General features: G+C 41.1%; 2 protein-coding genes across 5 annotated transcripts; both read right to left on the reverse strand.

The window, feature by feature from the left end:
• Positions 1–1,411: 1,411 nt before the first annotated feature.
• LOC108597031 (phosphoenolpyruvate carboxykinase [GTP]) lies at positions 1,412–8,758 on the reverse strand. 2 transcript variants are annotated; one of them, XM_017983324.2, is made up of 2 exons: positions 8,643–8,758; positions 1,412–3,338 (listed from the first exon to the last, which is right to left on the reverse strand). In XM_017983324.2, exons 1-2 carry the CDS (start codon positions 8,675–8,677, stop codon positions 1,454–1,456), a joined length of 1,920 nt encoding a protein of 639 aa, XP_017838813.1. In that variant the 5' UTR covers positions 8,678–8,758; the 3' UTR covers positions 1,412–1,453. The 2 variants fall into 2 exon arrangements, with proteins under 2 accessions (XP_017838813.1, XP_017838809.1); XM_017983320.1 differs by lacking the exon at positions 8,643–8,758 and adding an exon at positions 7,426–7,633.
• Positions 8,759–11,794: 3,036 nt separating this feature from the next.
• Positions 11,795–22,491, reverse strand: LOC108597709 (sodium-dependent neutral amino acid transporter B(0)AT3). Of its 3 annotated transcripts, XR_001915086.1 has the most exons (10): positions 17,269–17,536; positions 16,024–16,256; positions 15,386–15,963; positions 14,934–15,081; positions 14,028–14,389; positions 13,808–13,970; positions 13,547–13,750; positions 13,202–13,270; positions 12,526–13,065; positions 12,112–12,201 (listed from the first exon to the last, which is right to left on the reverse strand). XR_001915086.1 is itself a non-coding variant. In XM_017984398.1 (9 exons), the coding sequence occupies exons 2-9, from the start codon at positions 17,534–17,536 to the stop codon at positions 11,965–11,967; spliced, it is 2,193 nt and encodes a 730-aa protein (XP_017839887.1). In that variant the 5' UTR covers positions 17,537–17,564; positions 22,240–22,491; the 3' UTR covers positions 11,795–11,964. The 3 variants fall into 3 exon arrangements, 2 of the variants coding, with proteins under 2 accessions (XP_017839887.1, XP_017839888.1); XM_017984398.1 differs by lacking the exons at positions 12,526–13,065; positions 13,202–13,270 and adding an exon at positions 22,240–22,491 and having other exon boundaries at positions 11,795–12,201; positions 17,269–17,564; XM_017984399.1 differs by lacking the exons at positions 12,526–13,065; positions 13,202–13,270 and adding an exon at positions 22,401–22,485 and having other exon boundaries at positions 11,795–12,201; positions 17,269–17,564.
• Between the last annotated feature and the right edge of the window lie 19 nt (positions 22,492–22,510).

A 22,510-nucleotide genomic window follows, 5' to 3' on the forward strand; every position in this document is an offset into this window, starting at 1 on the left:
GCGCTTAAGCGCGCCTATAGCTAAATATACTTAACAAATAACTAATCAATACACAACTGTGTTTACTCATTGCGTCATGCTGCATCTAACGCCGCACCCCGCACCCCGCAGCTGCACACGCGCCCTCCTACGCCATCACATGTCTGCTCTGCTGGATTCTACACAATTGTCACACTGCCAAATCCACGCAGATTCATGACGAACCTAACAACAATATATATCTTATATATATTTGTTGATGAGCTGGCTAATAATATATAATATACTATAAACTTGGCCACGGCAAACGCCTTTTGGAGGCCATCATTCGATTCATTCATGTGACAGCCAAAATTAGCTCAACCTCTGTTCGTCAAATGCTCGACGAAAGGAGAAATGAAGGTGCCCCAAGGCGGCCCCACAGGAGTGCACGCGCCTCTTTTTGCTTACTGTAAAGTCGAAAGAAATAAAGCACACAAAACTTGTCTAAAATATGTATAATATTTATTTATTTTTAAACCCTGGACTTGTTTTTCTAGTTCAGCTTGATAACAACAATATTATTATTGCTGTCTGCCCAAACCACACACGCCCCCCTTGAAAGGTATTTTTTGTTTAAAACACGTTTCCATAAGCGCATTGATGAGTTGACTGTATTTTTGAATTTACGTCAATGCTTATAGAGCAGACACACATATAATTGTAACAGCTTTGTCTGTTATCAGGTCTCAGCAGCGAGCAGCGAGCCCCTAGAAGCAATGGAAAATACCTTCTAAATATAGAGCGGACTGAACTGTAAACATAAGTATATAGTGGACTATGTCTACCCGGATCTGCCAATTATCAAGCGCAGAAGAGGAAGTAACTAGTTTTAATGAGCTGTCTCTATATAGACAAGCTCTGCTCTTCTATATTTCGGTCACTTATCAGTTCAGTTTGGGGTTTTTCTAACTTTCTTCGGTGCTTGGTACTTAGCTGCATTCCATTTTGTATTCTTGGATTACCACCTGTGGCATAGATAAAAATCTAACGATTGTCCACCCCTTCCACTTGCTTGGGCTTATCATAAATAATGCGTTGTTCTTTCTTTCGATCATGCCACCGAAAATAATAATCAGAGCTTGGCAACCACATCAAGTGCCCCTCCATGTACATCGAACCCATAGTTTTTTATTTGGTTTTTTTCGGCTGCCTAATTTCTGGCTTTGTTTTTTAACAATTTTTATTTGCTTGTTTTTCGATTTGCGCTCTTGATAATTGGTCACGATGATGCCAAGAGGTTAGGGCGATTGTATATTTATATGGACTTGTTTACGCCAAAGAATTCGCTCGTGGACGCGCCTCCGACTCTGCACACGCTGATAAGTAAGATCGTTACGCCTCTTGCGCCCTCCCCCGAAATTCAAAAACAACGCAAAAGTGTGTTAAAAATATTTATACTCTTGTCGTTTTATTTAAACTATGTTTACCCAAATCACATCTTGGCCACACGTGCCTTCAGTTCGCCCAGCTGGGCAGCCACCGCCTTGGGCAGGTGCTCACCCACCTGCGCCTTAAAGTACGCCTCAATCTCCTTCGCCTCCTGCTGCCAGAACTCCTTGGGCAGCTCGAACAACTGAGTGAGATCCACTTTACCCTGCATGCCGCTCACATTCAACGCTCCCTCACTGGGCAGCCGACCAATGGGCGACTCCTCGTAGCACTGCTCGCCCTGCACCCGGCGGAATACCCAGTCCAGCACGCGCGAGTTGTCGCCAAAGCCGGGCCAGAGAAACTTGCCCTCGTCGCTCTTGCGGAACCAGTTCACATGGAAGATCTTGGGCACCTGACCACGCTGCTCCATGCTCAGCCAATGCGACAGATAGTCACCAAAGTTGTAACCAAAGAACGGACGCATGGCGAACGGATCGTGCATGATCATCTTGCCCTTGTGCTCAGCTGCTGCGGTGGACTCGCTGCGCATGGCGGCGCCCATAAAGACGCCATGTGCCCAGTCGCGTGCTTCATAGACCAGCGGCACGCCAGCAGGGCGACGCCCACCAAAGAGTATAGCAGAGATGGGCACGCCAGCAGCATCCTCCCAGGCGGGATCAATGATGGGGCATTGAGCTGCGGGAGTGCAGAAGCGGGAGTTGGGATGCGCAGCTGGTTTGCCGGAGTCTTTAGACCAGGGCTTGCCCAGCCAGTCGGTGATGCTGGCGCTGCCCATCTCTGCTGCACTCATTCCCTCCCAGTAGACGCCGCCATCTGAGGTGGAGGCCACATTAGTGAACACCGTATTGCGGAAAATAGTGTCCATGGCAATGGGATTGGTGGTGCGTGAAGTGCCGGGAGCCACGCCAAAGAAGCCATTCTCGGGATTGATGGCACGCAGCACGCCCTTGGAGTCGAACTTCATCCAGGCAATGTCGTCGCCCACGCACTCCACCTTGTAGCCTGGCAGAGTGGGCGTCATCATGGCCAAATTGGTCTTGCCGCAGGCCGAGGGAAAAGCGGCCGCCACATAGATCTTCTTGCCCTGCGGATTGGTGATGCCCAAAATGAGCATGTGCTCCGCCAGCCAGCCCTCCCGCTTGGCAATGGTGCTGCCAATGCGCAGAGCAAAGCACTTCTTGCCCAGAAGCGAGTTTCCGCCATAGCCAGAGCCATAGGAGACAATCTCATTGTCGGCGGGCTTGTGGAGAATGATGGTGCGCTCAGGATCGCAGGGCCAGCTGGGCTGAGCTTGTGTGCCGCTGGCGGGCGTGCCCACGGAGTGAAGACACTTGACGAACTGACCATCGCCCTGCTGCAGCACTTGGAGCACTTTGCTGCCGGCACGCGTCATAATCTTCATGGACTCCACCACATAGGGCGAGTCGGTGATCTCAATGCCAATCTTGGAGAGCGGCGAGCCTACTGGACCCATGCTAAAGGGTATGACGTACATAGTGCGGCCCTTCATGCTGCCTGGAAAGCGCTCAGCAATGGCTGCCTGCAGATCCGCCTCGCTGATCCAATTGCCCAGCGTGCCAGGCGTGGCATTTGGGGTGACCGGCACCGTCTGCTCCTTGCGTGGCGTGCAGATGAAAGTCTTGGACTCGACACGTGCCACATCGGCGGGATTAGTGCGCGCCAGCCAGCAGTTCTCGTACTTGGAGAGCGGCACAATGGTGCCCTGCTTCAGCATAAGCTGCTGCAGCTGCTTGCTCTCGGCCTGGCTGCCATCGCAGATGTGCAGCTGATCGGGCTGGCACAGGCTGACGCACTGCTCCACATAGGCTTTGACAGCTGGCGTCAGCGCCTTGGCATCGCCATAGTTGACCGATAATGCACGGCAGATCAGACGGAAGTTATAATGCTTGGGCGCAGCGACAAGTCTGTAAAGTAGTTGGTAATTAGTTAATTAGCTAAGTCCGAGTCGAGGTAATTAGCTTAAGCAAGTCAGAGCGAGTATGGACAGGTATGAGCAGAAATGTTGGACGTGCTGTGAAGTAGAAATTCCCAAAACCTAAAGCTGTCTACAAATGAAGGCATTAAAATTATCAATTAAATGTTCATGCCATATATCTATATGTATTAATTTATATCACTAAATATATGAAGAATTAGTTATAAGCTGATTTTGCATTGATTACATCCTGGCTACGCCCTTGAAAGCAATTGCGATTGCGATTCTACCTGAAGTAAGGCCAACTGCCAGCTGCTCTTCAACTAACAGCTGTGAGCACAACTGTACCTCAATTGGTATTCTAGCAGCAGCTGGAAAAAAAAAGAGTTGTTGCTGCTGCTGCTGGCGTCGCAGTCGCCATAAACCCATACAAACAAAAACAAATACAAAACTGGCTAATCAGCTGTTGGCTGGTTGTGCAGGTTTCATTTCATCATATACCCTGTACAATGGATCATAACAAAGGTGTGGTGAGTTTCCGTAGCGTCTGTTGAGTTCGCTAACAGGTACTAGGTAGAGACCCTAACGTAACCCTCTGGTACACAGGTACATAGCAACTGCTTATAACCTTAAAAACAAATGCATATGTAGCCATAAATTTAAAAGTAAATGTTATGTATTTTTTATCTTTAAGCTAACAACTTTCTTCAGCTTAAGTATACCCTATGACATAAATTAGTTTTCCGGGAAAGCATACGAATAGAAAATTTTCCATTTCAAACGCAGCCTAGAGCATCTCTTAGTCAACCACTGTCGAGTCAATCATAATTTATTATTTATTTTTTACGCTCAGCGACAAGAAACTTGCTTCGACTTTTACACAGCGCCAAGCAGTTTATATTTTTTTATTTATTTTTGGGGATTCCGAAGCTGTCAGAGAGGACTAACCTTCAATTGTACTGTCTACGCACACACGCATACATACATAGAGATGTGTGTATCTGTGTGAGCGCGTCACTTTCCATTGGAGGTAAACTCGTTGTGCGCTCAAAGAATGATGCAATGTTTCATCAGCCAGCAGCACAAGATTTATCAATGTTTCAACAGACAGTGATCAGTGCTGCTCTCTGGGTGAGCGCTCTCTGTTTTTGTTTTGGTTTTGTTCTGGGGAAAAGTGGGTTGGGTTGGGTTAGCGGCTGCTCAATTGCTGTTGAACTAACTGGGGCATACTACAAATTAATGCGTCGTCGTTACAAGTGCAAAGTCCACAAGTTGACAAACTGACGTCACGCTTGGACCAAACAAACTGCGCATTTGCCAGCTAGACATAGATACATAGTCTGCCCAGTTATAGATACAGCTACGTAACGTGCGTGTGGCCCACATGATCGTCTGCAGTTGCGTAAATCGCCAGCTGTTAATTAATTGTGCTGTGTTAATTAATACAAATTTATTTTGCAAGCTACAGACATTAAGTGTTTAACTGCCTTGCCTAGTTTTTAGTCCAACGATAAGAACTGACCTAAGTCGTTGAGACTAGCGTCGCATTATTTTGAAAATTTCTGTGCGCTTTGTTTTCATTTAAAGCGCTATCAGCTGTGGCTGGCTGGCACTTGCTGCTAATTATTTAGCACACCCTGCTTTATATTTTGATGGTTGCCACGCGCCTAAAATAAACAAATATTTAAGTAAATTATTTAAAGCTTTGGGAGGCAGGCAGACTTTAGTTAATTTGTTAAACAGCTGCAGGTCTGCGTTTGACATTCAGTAAATGGCAAGTGGCTGCTTTGTTTTTTAGCAGCTGTTTTTAGGGTCTGCAAATTAGCAGCAGCACAGAGTGAGAGATAGAGATAAATATACATATATCTTTTCTTTTCGTTGGCGTCTGCTTGCTTTGTGGACACATTTATTTTGGGACACTGTGTATTTATTTTTATTGGCATTTTCATTTTCACGCGCTTGCTAAAGCGAAAAGCGCGTGTTTTTCGCATTTTGATACATGTATTATATATGGAAAATTTATAGCGCAATATATTCTAGTTTATTATGTGCGTATGTGTGTGTGTGTGTATTTATTTTGGTACACGTGGCAACAAAAGTCTTGTGATTTCAGCTGCTGCAAACTTTTTTTTGGGGCACAGGTTAAACAGCCTTCGGCTGCGGGCAAAGCAAAGTTCATTAACTTAGAAGCCTTCGCCTTAGCCTTGGCCTTGCGGCTTACATTTAAACAAAGTAATTTTCAAACTAAGGGCAGACGATACACACACAAACACACACACACAGACGCATTAAAGAGTGTGTAAAAATTCGTTTGATGCCTTATCAATTGGCCATCAAGCTGAACAAGTTTCGACAGCAGTTGGAACCAGTTAAACGAAACTGTATTTAAGGCAAAGGCGTCGCGTGGCTTTCGGCCAACTTGCTAACTTATAATTTACTACACAATACTACACTTATCTGTAAATTTTAGTAGTTCAACTAGCAGACTGTTAATGCGACTTAAATGGTCAAATTGCAGCACATCCTGTTTACCTTGCCTGCCATTTGTGGCTATGAAGGTCAAGGCCAATTGCAATTGCCAACCAGTTTGAACTGGAGCAGAGTTAACGCTTAATGTCAGTTGATTGTTTTAGTGGCCTATCAAAGTCCAGCAGCGTCAATGTGTGCTGAGTGATAAGCGAGCAATTTATTACACAAAATATGCCAATCAAACTGTTCATCATTGTCTATGTGGGTGCATTACAAAAACGGGAGCAAAGTCTCGTTGATGCGTCGCAGTATAATTCAAATTAACAGGAAGTAAGTTAGCAGCACGTCATAGCAAATATATAGCGTATATATCGTGTAATTATGACTACAACTCCAGAGCTTATCTTATCTGCAGAAATGCCAAAAAGCATAGTGTAGTAAATAAACAATTAGCCGATAAGCGTTTCGATATAATTAGCACATGAGTGTTTTCAATTTATTGCTGATCGATGGCAAACAAAGACTTTTGCTAAGTACAATGTGCGGCGTACGTCGCCCATATAATTTTTATAGATAAAATGTGTACGCAGCTAATATGCATAGCTCAGCTTAATTTGTTTATAGCTAATTTCTGTTTAAACAGCTACTTTTTGTTATTGTCTTGTCTTTGTTTTGTTCGCACGCTCAGTTGAGGGGCTCGGCCTAACAAAATAGATTCCAATTGCAGAAGCGTCAACAACAACAGAAACAGCAACAGCAACAGCAACAATTGTTATTGTTGATGCCGTCGTCGTCAGTTGTCGTCGGGTTGTCTAAGGTTATCAACTGCTGCTGCTGCTGCTGCTGACAACTGCAAAAATATCGATTGCAACAGTCAACAAAGTATCTGACAGATACAGTTGAGTCGCAGCCAGTTTATGATATTAGCTGTCTTAAAGGTCTTTAAAAATGTTGTCAGGCTACACACAAATACAGATACAGGCAATACACCCACTTAGCAGGCGAAACACGCCACCAGCCAGCCGTAAGGCGTCTGCAATATCAAAACAAAAGCAGCAACAGAATAAAAACAAAAAGCCAAACAAGTAACTAACGCAAAAGAAAGATTTTTTGAATCTCAGCACTTGAGCGTTGTTGCTAGGCGCCCTCAAAAAAAAATTATTATACAAAAGCAGCACGCATACTAGCAACGATTTGTTTTTGTTTTGATTGCCTACGCCTTAACAACGTCACACACACACACACACACACACGTAGAGCTATAGAGAGAGAGGCAGCCTAACCAGTCGGTTGACTGCAGCGCCGCTTGTCGATCGCGCCCACAGACACCCACACACTCAAACCGAGAGCAGAAAAAACCGGAGCCAAAACAAAAACACAAAAATAATAAAAAGTTTGTAGCGCGTGGACAGCTGCGGGTTGTCGTTGGGGTAGAGCGGGGCGGGCAGCTGATAAAAGCAACGAACAAAACAACAAAGAGAATGCTTTGATTATGAAAGCTTTTCCTACAAAAGTAGTCTCTGAATTATAATTGAAGCTTTCGGCATTTGTATTTGTTGTGTGACGCCTAAAGTTATATTTTTGTTTCAAGAATTGAATAGACTTACAATTGACTTTTCAACGACTTCCTTGCCTGCACTATGATTGACTTTGGGCATAATTTAATGCATTTCATTTCCTCATATTTTCGTAAAGTGCATGCTAAGGTTGTTTGTTGTTGTTTAGCCGCGATCTAACGAGCCCAGCTATTTGCCTAAATTTAAAAGTAATGGAAGTAACATTTTTATCACGCCTAACAAACAAAATTTTGGATGAAAAGTAAACAAACCAAAGCAAATGTCACTAGATCACAGTACAGTTGGCATAAGTATTTATCAAGTTTTAAGTTAAGCTTAATCTAATTTTGAGTATCAATTTCTATATGGTGGATTTTCAAATTTTAATTTACAGAAATAATTACTAACTCTGAAAATATTGAAACATCTTCTTTCTATATAAATAGTGGATGCCCTATCTGAAGCTGCAGTCAAGCAGTGTAGCATAGCAATATATTCAAGCAGTGCAGTCTAGAAGCAGTGCAGAATACCTAAGTGCATTACAAAAGTTGGCTGCGCCCAAATTAATATAAAGTATTTTTATAATTCAGACAAAACATAGATTTTGTAAAAATAAACTTATACCTCTCTTGAAATAATAGGGATAATTATAGTAGTAGACCAAATAAATATTTCTGAATTGTTCTTTGCAGGAATTAAAAATTCAAATAGAAAACATTGCATACAGTTATAGACAAGAATAGAAATGCCGACTAGTGTGCATAGTAAGAATTTTAGATTTTCTGCAGCATACTTTTACGCGTGAGCAGCAATAAATTCATTGATAAAATCAGCTGAGGGCAGCTAAACCGCTTGAGGGGGCGTGTACGCGATGATAGCGTGAACATTGTTTATAAACAAACTAAAATGTGTGTAAACTTTTTGTGAGCAAGAGCGCGAACAACTGAGACTAAGGCCGCGTTGAGAGTGTTGAGAGCGAGTCAAGTCCATTGATCTCTGGGCTATGCGACATTAACATTGATGCGTCTGTTGTTGATGTGCATGCTTACAAGATGGGGATAAGCCAGCCAGCAAGCCCTTCGTGGAATTTTCCGCTGATGAGTTTTGAATTGTTGTAAAATGCGTGTTAAACTTGAGGTAGGTTGTTATCAAAGGCAGACGAATTGCTGATGGCCTTGGTAAGCTGAGTAAGTGTGTCGGCAATGCCGACAGCCACAAACTGTTAATGAGCTTGGATGAACTTGAGTTGTAATTAGAACAAGACTTACCCGCTACGCAGCAGCTGAACGCCCTTCAGCAACATTTGTGGCAATTGCTACACACAGCTGCAATTGAGAATTGCAATTGGATTTGCTGCTGCTTAATGAATTTATAGCGATGTGCAATTTAATGAAATTTGCAGAACCGACTTAATACGAATTTATATTTAAATGCCACAAACTAATTGAGTGAAATGCGCGCTCTCTTTTTCTTTTTCGCGTTGGCACTTGTTGCGCTTCAGCTGCTGGGATTGTTGTTGTTGTTGTTACTGTAGCTGCTGCGGCTGCTGCTGCGGGGCACTTGTTGCTGTGTTCGCTCTACAAACCAAACTGAAACTCTATGGCAGCCGTTGTGCTTAAGTAACAGCTGTCTTTATATGTATTGTCCCACACACACACACACACACACACACACACACATGCGGTTAATTCATTCGATTTCTGTGTTTATTTCGCTCTGTTTTTATGCATGCGACATACAACTGCGTCTGATAAGATAAGAGCCATGCTCCCCCTCCCAGCTCTCGCTTGCTGACTCTACGTGACGCCCACCGCATGCGCCACTGGCATGCCACCAAATGTCGTGCCCCTTTCTGTGTTGCTGCCACATGGCCACTCAGCCAGCTGTTGCCTCAAGAGCGCTGGCTGCTGCTGCTGCTTATCAACAACGTGGCCTCTAGACCCGTCTGCGGCCAATTTCGGTTACGACATTGCCAGCTAAAGCCCCAGCTTATCGTGTGGTTTTATGAGCCTCTGATTGATGCTACCCTGTTGCGAGTAAATCCAAAAGGCATATTAATGCACAAAGTGTATATCAAAGTCGTGCTGACACTTGCCGACTTGCCAATCTTGTATCGAAAATATATTTTTGGCAGCAGCAAAGCATTCCTATTACTTTATTGAATGACTTTTAATCAAACAAGTTATACCGCACACGCGTGCACAGTTGCTCTATAACTGACATAATGAGTTGTTAGTTGTGAGACAGAGAGCGAGAGAGCGCGAGAGTTATCTTGACTGCTAGTTTATCAAAACAAAACCGTTTAAGCGCATTCGAAGTTTGCACCCCAGCGATAAGCCTAATCTGCTCGTTCAGCTCAGCTCAGTGCAAAGTTCCGCAGAAGCTCGGAGAATACCCAAAATAAAAGATCATGTTGTTGTTTAACTTAACGCACTATTCATAATATATATTTATTAATAATAATTACCTGTGTGTGTGTGTGTGGTGTGTATGTATAGTATTAATAATAATAATAATGTTTCACATAAGTAATTTCATTTCATGTTACAATACAATTTAAATATACACGAGTCCATCTTAGTATCGCTTAGTACGACAATCATAGCATATACATACAATACAATATTTAATAAGTAGTTTCGTTAGGCATAGAGTTTAGAATAGATGAGCCAAACTATACAATCAGTTGTTAGATGGTTTGCTATTTGGTTTCGGTTTCGATTGGATTTCGGTTTCGGTTTGGAACTTTAGACTGCGCGTGGGGGGAAAAATCGTTGAAGTCAACAGATTTCGATATATGTTTGTTATGTGTGTTGTGTACTTAGCTATATAACTAACTTCAATTACTAAACAACTGTTATGCGCGCACTCCGCTCTCGCTACACAAGCTTATCAACTAGTCAAGACTAAGCAACGAGCTCTCTAACTTTTGTTCGCAAGGTACATTAATCAATCCTTTGAGTTTACAAACTCACGATATATGTTGTATGTTTGTATATTGAGTGAAATGATAAACGCTTTTTGCAGATTCTCTTTCCGTTTATAAAAATAAGAAATTGAAATATTAAAATCAAAAAATCTCTGTATAAACAGCCGGCCATCGCACACTTTTTTTTCTAGTCGGTAGCTCTATAACTTGACGAGGCCAATATCATAAGTATTTCTATATTTATTTATGTTTTATTGTCTTCAACATTTGCCGTACTTCGAAAAAATTCCAAGATTTGTTCTCTTTGTTTTTGATTACAGTTTTGTTTCATAGCCTTACCGAATTAGGAATTTTTAAATAGTTATGTGCATGTCTCTGTGTGTGTTTAAGTTTTCTTTGTGTGTGTTTATTATAATAAACCTGTTGCAAAGTTTTGCGGAAACCGAACTTGGAATATGTTTTGTTCTGGAGTAAAGAAAGAAAACTCGAATGTGTGTGCTTGAGATTGTGAGTTTAGTCAGGATGTGAATGCCGCTTAAGAACTATATAATTTGTAATAGAACTTTACAACCACTAAAACTATTCACAGCAGTTATTAATTCTTTTTGGTTTTGCATATAGTTAAATAATTTGCATTTGGATTACAAATTGTGTGTAGATATTTTGTCGCTATGGCATTAAAGGAACTGAACTAATGTGTAAAGCAGATGAGAGAATATATAGAATGGATAGCTATCCAGTGGTTGGAGCAGGAAAGCATCTGAGGTTGGCCTGCAGTGTCGATTAACTTAAAACAAAACTTATTCATATAACGATTTATACGCTTAGTCTATAATTCGAGGATATTATGTAGAATATCACACATTACAGATTTTTTCATTTTTTTTGTTGCCATTTTTTGTAATTTTGTTTTTTGTCTATGCAGTTAACAACTGAACTAGAATTTGCATTGTTAATATTTCAACTGGTTTAACTTGTTTATAAACTTACTTAATATTATTACAATACTTTTATTTATATGCATATGTACCGTGTTAACTGAGAAGGGAAAGTTGAACTTGAAATCATAAGCTATGGACTGTTGTCTACTAAATATAATGAGTTAAACTCTTTGGAAATGCGTATCTTTGGGTAAATACAAAGCGTTCGATAGTACTTCATGGCTAGTCAAGAATTCAACTGGGATTACATGTGTATATTAGGTAAGTATGCAGGTAGTTATATAGTTAGTTAGGTAAGGACACAAATACGAAATTAGCTTGTGCTTAATCATAATGCTTACAACATTTGCAACGAAATAAATAATTCATTCATTTTTTTGCATTTCTTTTTAAAACCCGTTTTAAGTTCAATTTTAGCTCATTATATATAGTAAGTTTAGTTGTGTGTGTGTGTGTGTGAGTGTGTTCAAATACATTTTAACAATTTCATTTAATTATATATACTCCTTTGTTTTATTAATTGTTGCCAAGTTGTACTTAATTTTAGTTTTGGTTTTTAAATTAAATTATGTTAAAATACTTATTGTAAATATAAATGTTTTGCGCTGCACTTAGCGTAAGTTTATACATGTAAGCATGTACATATGCTTTATATATATCCGAGTTGTATGTGAATTAAATTACTTGCCGTTTAACCGCACTACTTGCAATTTGTTTTATCTACACATCATAGGCATCCTTTTTGTAGTTCTGCTTTCTGCTTGTTGGCACATTTAGATGATTGCCGCCTGATTGCTTGAGAGGCGATGTTGTTGTTGTTGGACGCAGCATCATCATACGCATGGTCATGGGCTTATCCTCCTCCTCCTCTTCCGACAAGTCGCTCTGTGTCTTCACATGACCACCCAAGGCAGGCCCACTTAAGTCGTTCTCATCATCATCATCATCCTCGTCATCCTGCGAAAGCGTTGCATATGATTAGTAAAAAATATAATAAAATCTATTTTATAATTAATACAACAAACGAAAAGTTGAAATGCGCACATTGCGTATACTTGATGCTACAAGCTGAAGCCGATGAAAAGCTCGCTAAGCTACATTTATATGCACAGCCCAGCAGGTGGCGCTTTGTGCAGCGCACGCAGCGTCAGTTTTGTTAAGATTACAATGTACACTAGTTAACAAAAATTAAAGCTACACTTACACATTAAAATACAAATAAATATTAAATGAAAAGTTATTGAAATCAGTTATCAGTTCAGTTCATTGTATGTACTTTACCTTGTAATTTATTATTACTGTATCGTCGTGAGCCAATTGCGGTAACAGCTTATTATATAGAAATTGTTTTGTCGTTTCGTATTAAACAGCCCTATGTGAGCCAAGGACTGCTCTTGAGCCTTTTGAATTACACAATTGTGACTAAACTTTAAGTTATCAACTTAGTTTACGCTACTTTAGTTATGCTATAAACTTTGCACTAGTCTAATTGCTGGTAAATAATTGTAGTCGCTGTAAGTTTGTTAAGTATTTGTTGTTTGTAAAGAAGGCGCTGACGAGTGCGAGATTTCAAACTCTAGACACATTTTAAATGGCATTGCGATTGTTGCTAGTAGTAAGTTTGCTGTGCGTTTTAAAAAATATTTGTATATCTTTTACTTAGTGGCATAATTTCTTAACGAAGTTGTGAGCATTTGTGAACTTTCAAACGCATTGTCCTGTGGCTACTTTTGTTGGGTTTCGATTTGGGTATAGCTATTGGTTTTGCTTTTGAGGGATACTTAAAAACGTGGCTTGTGCCTGTGTTTGGATTATCTAGTTCTGTTTAAACGAATGCGACATGAAGTAGAGAGAACAGACAAAAAGAAGAGTTACATGATTAGTTATGCTACAGTTGTATGTATGCATGTGTGTGTGTCTGTCTGTGTGTGAGCGCAGGACAATACACACAACTTACTTCAAAGTCTCCAATTGTGAAGCGTGTCGCCGCTAATGAATTTTGCGGTGGCATATCCGGACTCATATTCTGTACGACATTGAGAGCGCGACATGAGTGAAGTTTTAAGAATTGTAAGCATTTGTTAATAAGAAAAAAACAAGCATAATTATGTGAGAGAGTGTGTGTGTGTGAGAAAGTGTGGATGAGTTTTTCGAGGTGAGAAGAAAAACACACAATTAGTTACATTTAGTAGTAATAATGAATGACGTTACTTAGCCTAGGTTCAAATCAATAGAAACAATTGAACAACACAACTAAATAATGTACATAAGTTAAAATTACGTATGCGCGGTGTAAACTTACATCATCATCGTTATCAATCATTTCCTTAGTAGATGCAGTTGTCTCATTGCGCCGTATGGAGCCCTGGTGTATGTCCAAGTCCACCTTGAGGCACTGGAAGCTGCGCATGAGGAATACAATGGGCATGGGCAGTACGCCAGCCAAAATCATAGCCAAGGCAATGCCCATTACCCAATTTGGATAATCCTTTTGCTCGACAACACCCTGAAACAGCATCAAACGCTTAGTAAAAGAATTGACATTGCCTTTCATTCTGCTTACTAGTTCAGCATTCCAGGCGCCATATGTGGGATTGCGTATGACCATAAACACAACAGAAGAGCCCAGAATGCAAACCATAATCACTGGGCCAATGTAGCGCCAAGTTAGCTGCCAGTACAGTCCGGGTCTATAGCCAGTCATCTGATAAATGTCCTCAGTAAAGCTGCAAAGCAAGCATTTTATTCAGACAAAGTGAGGCTAAGCATTTTGCTCTACTCACCGCTCATGGCCGTAGATAAAGATCACTGCAATCATTTCCATCAGCGCCACCACAACCAAACCGATTGTGCCGGCAAAAGAGTCAAACATCTTGAGCCAATACTCGCCGGCACCTGTGCAGAAGATGAAACCGACAATGAAGCAGAATAGACACACCACACCAGTGACATGTTGTTTCTTAACCCGCTTCACGATGTCTATGTCGAAGAGTGTGCACAGCATGCCCTCGAGTATGCCGATCTGTGAGCCCAAGCCCAAGGACAGCAGCATGGTAAAGAACAGCACCGCCCAGAATGGAGCACCGGGCAGCTCCACAATGGCTTGGGTGAATACAATGAAAGCCAGACCAGTGCCCTCAGCAGCCTGCAAAAGTAAGGCAAACAATCAAATGCTAAGTCCAAAACATTTAAATTATGATTACTTATTGCAATCATTTGTAATTAATTCATTTATTATATTATATAAATAAGTAAATATATAAAATATTATATTTGTAAGTAGGTAAATACAACTTTAAAACTAATTATGTTTGGCTTGTTTAGTTAATAATTGACGTCGATTGCAAATAATCGATTAAAAATTCTTAATTGACATAAAATAAAATACATAATAGAAAAAAATCCGTTGAATATTTTCATTGTATGTATATTACTTTTAGTTATTTGAAGTAAATAATTTGGAATAAATTATTTAAAATAAAGAAATTAAATTAATTATAGAAAAGATTCTGACTACTTTAAAAATATATTTCGAAGTATTTTCGATTATCTGCAGTCACCCGAAAAAATCTCGAATTATTGTTCAATTAGTTTAAATCGTAGCCAACTAATAAATGAATGGGCAAAAGCTCATAACGTTTATTTTACAATTGTAATTCAATTAATTATAACCAAGTAACTTTACTTACATTGTCGAGCTCATTGGACAAGCTGCACTCGCTGAGCTGCAGCGCCGTGAATTCAGTATGATTAATCTTGTGTAGGGCGGTCTCGTACTCCTCACTGCTGGCGTTCTTGAATGGCAGCAGCGCATGTTTTACAAGTATTTCCGTATTGCTGTAAATAGTGAATGAAATATTAATAGAGAGGCAGCAGCAATTGTCAGTAGCACAGGTTGAGCGGGGGCATTAATTGAAACAAATTGATGGGCAGTCGAAGTGGCCCATCGCTTATCGATTGGCCCAACTGAATGCGCACTAATAGAGCTGAAGATAGACAAAGCTGCCGCTGCCGCTGGCTACCAGTTACAACTGGTCGACCCCACCCTGCACACAAACAAAGCAAAATCCCAAGCCCTAAACACAATTGTTGAGCGCCGATGCGCGCTATTGAACTTGCAGTGACCCCAGCACACACTTACCTAGACACACAGCGATCCACATTGACGGTGGCCTTGAAGCCGAGAATGGCGAAGATGACGACACTGGCATAGATGGCGGTAACCGCATTGCACACGGACACCAGCAGCACGTCCCGCACACAATTGTTCTTGGGCGTATTGTAGCTGCCGAAGGCAATTAGCGAGCCAAAGGCCAGGCCAAATGAATAAAAGACCTGAGTGGCCGCGTCCAGCCACACCGTCGGTTCAAATAGCTTCTCCATCTTGGGCGTATACATGTGCATGAGGCCTGCCCCGGCGCCGCGCAACGTTATGCCGCGTATGAAGAAGATGGTGAGCACAATGTAGGGGAAGAGCGAGGTGAAGTAGACAACCTTGCCGGAGCTCTGAATGCCCTTCATGACAATGAAGAACACAATGGTCCAGGACAGCAGCAGGCAGAGCACAATCCACCACTTGAGACCGCCAGGCTCATCCATTGAAGGTGCGGCGTCCAGTGTGGTGCGATACCAAAAGTACGTAGTCTCCGAGGACTTGGCGCACTCCTCCAGCTCGAAGCCAGTCCCATTAAGCGGGCAAGTCGACCAAGGCAGTGGATACTATAAACAATAATAATAATTAATTCAGCTTCGTGCACACTCCTCGTGTTCATAACTCACCCGAAAACTGTTGAACAAATAGAAGAAGACCCAGGTGATGATGACGTTGTAGTAAAGCGCCACGAATAGCGTCACAATGCACGACGAAATGCCAATGCCGCCCAGCCAGGGATGAATGGTGTTCCACACACCCAACGCGCCCAGACGCATACGCTGGCCCATGCCCAGTTCGATGAGGAAGAGCGGTATACCCTCCAATATTAACATAATCATGAATGGTATCAGAAAAGCACCTGCAAACAAAAGTGACAGTAAATCAATTAAAAAGTCTGCTCGAATAGTTGTGCAACATTATATACCCTATACCTATATATACACTAGTTACCAACTAGATCAAGCAAAAATTCCACTGATCAATAATAATTTAATGATTCTTAAGCAACAGAGATTCCGACTTTTTACTTTTGCAAGCTTCTTTTAAATTAGAAATTATTTCTTAAATTTAATTTTTGTTTTTACGGAAAATGTTGGAGGTAAAACCTTTGTATTCTTAAAAAATATGATTTCTTGAATCTTATGTTCTAATCAAGACTTTGAAAATTAATAATCTTCTTGTTGATTTTTTAAGTCCGTCCATAGTTTAGGCAACTTTTCTATACGTAGCGTACCAAAGCAAATTCATAAATAATTAAAAAAATAAATTTAAAACCTGATGTACCCTTTTTTTATACCCACTTGGTAACTAATCGACAATTCTATATGCTATGCAACTTTTCTATTTTTAGGGTAGACAAAGAATTTTTCTAAGTATAAAACCACCTACGTCAGAGTCTAAAAAGATTTTCTTCTTCCATTGTTCTATTTTGCTGTTACTTTTTGTAATTGAATTAAAGGTATACGGAATTGGGCTGCTATGCTTAGCTGTGTGTATGTGTGTGTGTGAGTGTGTGTCCCTCATTGTCTCGCAATCAGAATGCGTTGTTTGGCACGGGCTGGGCCGACCCACAAGGTTACGCGCACACACAATTAACCTCTTCCGGGGCCTCTGCCCCGTCCCCGCCCTCGCCCCATTGCCCATTCTCAGAGCGCTGCAATTAGCGCACATTAAATCTCATAATGTTATTGCTAAGCCAATGCACTTGATTAGACATTTGATAGTGTAGCATATATAAAGTTTCCCAGCTGCTTATCGGGCGCACGCTTATGAATAAATTGCAGCAGTAGGCAAATATTTTATTACTGCCATTAGATATCTGCTATGGAGCGGGTGCAATGCACCCAATGCTGGAAAATTGTTGCACTTACCGCCACCGTTCTGTTGGCACAGGTAGGGAAATCGCCAAATGTTTCCCAGTCCCACGGAGTAGCCAATGATGCTGAGAAAGAATTGCATTTTGCCACTCCAGGCGGCGCGATCCGGTTCGCCTGGTATGTCCACCGACTGCACCGAGTTGCGTTGCGGCGCAGTCAGCACGATGGTCACTCCATGTGTGCCATCGCCTCTGGCGCGTGTGTTCAGTGGCGCCATCTCGTGGCCGTTACGCGGTGCATCTATAATTTTAGTAGCCGCCATCAACGTTTGCAATTACTCGAGCCGTTTTCTGTGTGTGTGAAGAAGCTTCGTTAGTGTATAAAAAAAAAAACAAATAATGACAAAGGCACGCAGCAGTTGGTAGAGTGTGTTTGTTAAAAGTTGTTATTACTATTAGCCTGGCATAAAGTAATGAATTTTATAACTGCCGCTCTGCCTTGTTATGCGATAGTTTGTTAATGCTCTAAACCAACTAGCTTCTATATATTATAATAACCACCACAAGTGGTTCAGGAATTCCCCACAAGCTTCCCCACAAGCGCACTTTAGCTTTAGCCCTTTGACTGTTTGATCAATACGCGGCATAGAGTCCTTGTTAACAAGAGTTGAGGCAACAACATTTTTGCATTATGTCCTTGAAGCACTTTCAAGTGGCTGTGTGTGGGCGAGCGTTCAATAGAGTGCTGCCTATTAATTCAATTTCTGTGCTGTGTGGCAATTATTTTGGCCACATTGACTTAGTAATTTCATTTGGCCAGCAATTAACGCTTAATTTATGAGCTTGCAATTCTAACGCAGCTATCTCGCTGGAGCTTGTCGAAAGGTCATTGCTAATTAAGCAAACTGAACACTGAGTAAACTGCAACAGTTTTGTGAGCAGCACGAATGCGTTTAAAACTTAACTATGTTGTGTAGTGTAGACTACCAAAAGCAGAAGGTCGCTATATATAAACCCACGCAGTCGACGTTTATGTATTGTGTGCTATTTACTTGGAGGCTCGTCTCGTCTGCTGACGTCGTCGACGACGACTTTGTCGCCAAACGGAAGTTTTTGTGTGTGGCCAGCGTGAAAGGGACGGAGCACACGCAAGGATATATATGTATGTATGTGTAGCCAGCTGTGGAGCAAGAAGCAGCAGCGACAGCAGCAGCTGCACAACTGAAAGAGAAATTCACCACAAAACAGTAAAAAGAGAAGAGAGCGCACGCTCTAAAAAGCTGTCGAGACAGCTTTTGGCGTCCTGCTGTGCAAGCGGCTTCATTGATGGCTTTAAAGGCCAAAGAGTGAGTGAGAGAGAGTGTGTGTGTGTGTGTGTGTGGGTGTTTAATATTTTTGGTAGTGCGCCCAACGTTGCGTATACGTAATGCGCTATGACGTCTTTGCTTGTCTTTTCTTCTCATCATTGCCACAGCTATTGCGTCGTTTGGCACATTTTGCTTTTGGGTAAACATTTTGAATTGCATTTCGCACCACAAATGGCAAAACCAAAAAATTGCTATGCCAATGCAAGAATAGCAACAACAACAATAAAAAGGCTTCACATCATGCGTGTCGCATTAAAAGTTAGTTCCGTGCACCCTTGACCCAATGCTGCTGATCCGCTTGTTTGGCATTGTTTATTTGCCTGACCGGCAGTCTCTGCTCACTCGCTGCGCTGATTACACAATCCAATTTATGTTACGTAAACCAAATGGCGCGTGTGTGTGTGTGTGTGTGTGTGTGTGTCCTGTGGCTCCTAAACTGTTGCTGTTGTTGTTTTTGTTATTTATAGGCGACTCTGATTTCTACGTCGCAATTTGTTGTGCACCACCCTGCCGGCATTTCTAAATAAAGCTCAAGCTGTCAGCGTTTTTTGTCATATTATTATTTCGCCTTGCCATTTGCTGCAGGACACAGCTCGCAGCTCTGGCCTCAGCCCTGGCCCCTAACACTAAGTGCTTGGGCAAATACAACACTTATGGCATTATTATAGGAAATTGTTCAATAATAGCGCTGTCCAACAAAGACGTTTAGTGTTCTTAAGCCAGCGTTACTAAAAATATATTTTCAAGCTATGCGCATATTATATAAGAAGACTATAGCGAACCAAACTCACAGGCTATACCACTCAAATCTAAATTTTAAATGAATGGAAATATACCAAAGACCCGGCTACCTACAGCTTATCTTTTAAACTCTCACACACACACACACATTGAGAGACAAACACACATACATAGGCAAAATTAAAAGCTTGGCATGCTCTGCATAGGTATTGGTATAATTTCGATGCGCTTAAACTTGAAACCCCCGAATATAAAAGACAAAACGAAACTGCGTCGTGCCAAAACAGTGTTCAAAATGCAAGTTCTAACGACTACGCTATACCCTGTATTACAAAATATGATGAAATTCCTTGAAAGCTTGCATAATTGCTAAATTTTCAAGTTCAACCGTTTTGTAAAGTTTAGCTCAATACAATAGGAAATACCCCAGTTGAGTTATTTGGGTTACAGAGCATTTGAAGTTCATCCCCCTTGCCATGCGAGCATCAACGAGGCAACGAGGGGAGTTTTGCTGCTTTAAAGCTGCTGCCGTCAAGTTTAGGGCACACAAACACGAAATTTGTATAGAAAGTGAGTAAGGGTCGGGTACATAGGACCACGTTGTAGGACTACGCAGGGAAGTGCAGTGGGGCGAGAGCACACAGAAATTCACATGGCGTGTTTCAGGTTAAATCGATAAGCAAAACTTGGGCATATTAGGCAGACAGCGTGAATCAGTTATGAAAGGCAGATAGCAAGCAAGTGGGTTGGTGGGGGGGAGGCAGTTGCATTGCTGCATAAATCAGGCAATTTGATTGCTAATAAAATGCATTCAATGCAATTCTATCGATTTGCACGTTTTATAGCATTTGCCATTTGCCCCAATACACTTGTAAACATTGAAAGCGCATCAAATAGAAATCGCATATGACGAGATGCCCATTGAATTTCACCCCACCTTATAATATATATCCCAATCTATTTTTAAAACAGCATTTGGTATTTTGCGTTGCTTCCAATGAGTAGCAAACACAACTGTTATGAGACTTTTTTACACTTAAATTAAAGAATTCGCCTCTTTGAATATTAAGCAGTCTCTAATACTACGAATATGCCTAATATATAAAATACAGTGCTTAAATATAAACATATATAGCTAAGCATTTTTTTCGAAAAATGTTTTTTGCATAGAAGAAAATGCTTGTATACAAAAAACGCGTCTGCATTTTTGTTTAGCCAATTTTGTGATTTATTTACACATAAATACAAATTTTATTAGCTTAAAATGTATTTATTAAGTCTATTCCGTACAGATTTTTTGATAATTCGTTGCAATTAATTTTGTTTTTTTCTTTGTTTTTAATTAATTTAATTTTGGTAATTGAGTTACTTTTACTTATAGCAATATTAGAATCAAAACTTTGCGAATTCAGAGGTTGCTACTATAGCATATTGCTTATATTGAGGGCTGACTGTAAATAGCTGCTGCCTGCCCTTCAATATGCATTTCTGGCAAACAATGAATGTAATTGATTTTCACTCAAGGCAAAAATGGCGCCGAAAATCTTTGATACAAATGCAACAGCAGCACCCCTGGCTTATCTGTCTACTAAGTTCTTAAGAACGCAGGTGCCAGCTGGGAAAGTTTGCTGGTAAGCTTAGTGGTGCGATTGTTGGCCGGACTAGACCAGCTCTAACTACTTGGCGCCGCTTCATTCAGCTTCATTCAAAGGTATCAAGTTGCACTTGGCCATTGTTTACGCATCCCAGCAACCTTGCTGCAGTTGCAACTTGCAACAGCAACGTTTTGTTATGTAAACAAACGCAGCAATATGCTGATGTGAGCATTTTTCAAATTGTGCTCGAGAGTAACAAATTTACATGTAAATTTCCAAAATTGCTGAGCTTGTTAAATGCAATTACTCATGGCAAGAAATCACAATAGATTTAGCGAAAGATAACAAACACTCAGATGATGGGCACATGCACTCAGCCAAAAGGAAAAAGAGAATTAAATTTGCAGCACTTTCGCTCTCACTCTAAGCGTGGGAGTGAGCGAGAGAGCGCATAGCAATTGTCAGGGCCAAAATGCAATCAGCCAAGCGCAAAGTTCACTTTCTTTTGGTTTATTTATTTTTTTCTGCTTTTTTATTTTGGCACAGCATCAACTGTTTGTCTGTTGGGACATTGGGCTGCCAAAACCCTTATAGCAAAAGCATAGAGAGGGAGATAGAGAGAGCGAGAGAGAGAGAGAGAGGAAAAGACAAAGCAAAGCTTTTCTAATTTATTCTTTTTTGGCTGTTTGCTGGTGGGAACAACCCCCAGCCAATGCCATTGCCAGCCTCAATGCAATTTCCCTTCGCCACACACTCAAGCAAGCTGAGAGCAAGTGAGCAGTCAAAGATGAGGCAGAGAGACAGAGCGACCGAGCGAACGAGTGAGCGAGCGCGAAGTATATAGTTTGAAAAGCTTATGGGAAAAACTAAGCAAAAATTTGCTCATCATTAAAATGTTGCCATAATTGTTTGCCCTGTTATTTATGCAAATTGCTAAAGTGATTTATGAATTTTCTAAGATTTTCTAAAACACGTGCTGCTGCTGCTTTTCATTGCTTGTATTTTCATTGTTTTTTTTTCGCTTTAAAAAACAAGCGCATACGACGCGCAAGCTGAGAAAATAATTAGCATTAGAATGTTTAATTTATTTGCACATACAACAAATGCTACAGTTCGATTCTGTTGAATGTGAATGCAAAAAAATGCTGAATACTTGTGCATTAATGCAAAACTATTCGCACTGAACAATTGACTATTTGGAGCATAAAGCACGTGCATCCTTGTATATTGGTGTGTGTGTGTTTTTGCTGCGTGCGCAGGACACGTCAGGATAAAAGTCCTTTCAACGTTTTTCTTTTTCCATGCTCTAGAGGCGCAACGTACCAAAGTTTGACTTGGCTTAGCTTGTCAACGAGCAAAGGTAAGGGCGGATTTTTTTTAACACAGACACTTCTGTAATGCAGGCGCGCCGTTTTGCTGCTTATCCTTTAACTGCTTATAAATATTTGAATACTTGTGGAATTCCGCAAAGCACACACACTCACAATGGGATTCAAAACTATGAACGGAAAAATTGGCGATTTTTTTCTTTCTATTTAATATTTTGTCACAAAGCGCTGCTTGCAATTTTCACGACCGTTGCTTTGTGCTTTCC

This window comes from Drosophila busckii, chromosome 2R (genome assembly GCF_011750605.1).
Source record: "Drosophila busckii strain San Diego stock center, stock number 13000-0081.31 chromosome 2R, ASM1175060v1, whole genome shotgun sequence".
In the NCBI taxonomy this organism is placed as follows: domain Eukaryota; kingdom Metazoa; phylum Arthropoda; class Insecta; order Diptera; family Drosophilidae; genus Drosophila; species Drosophila busckii.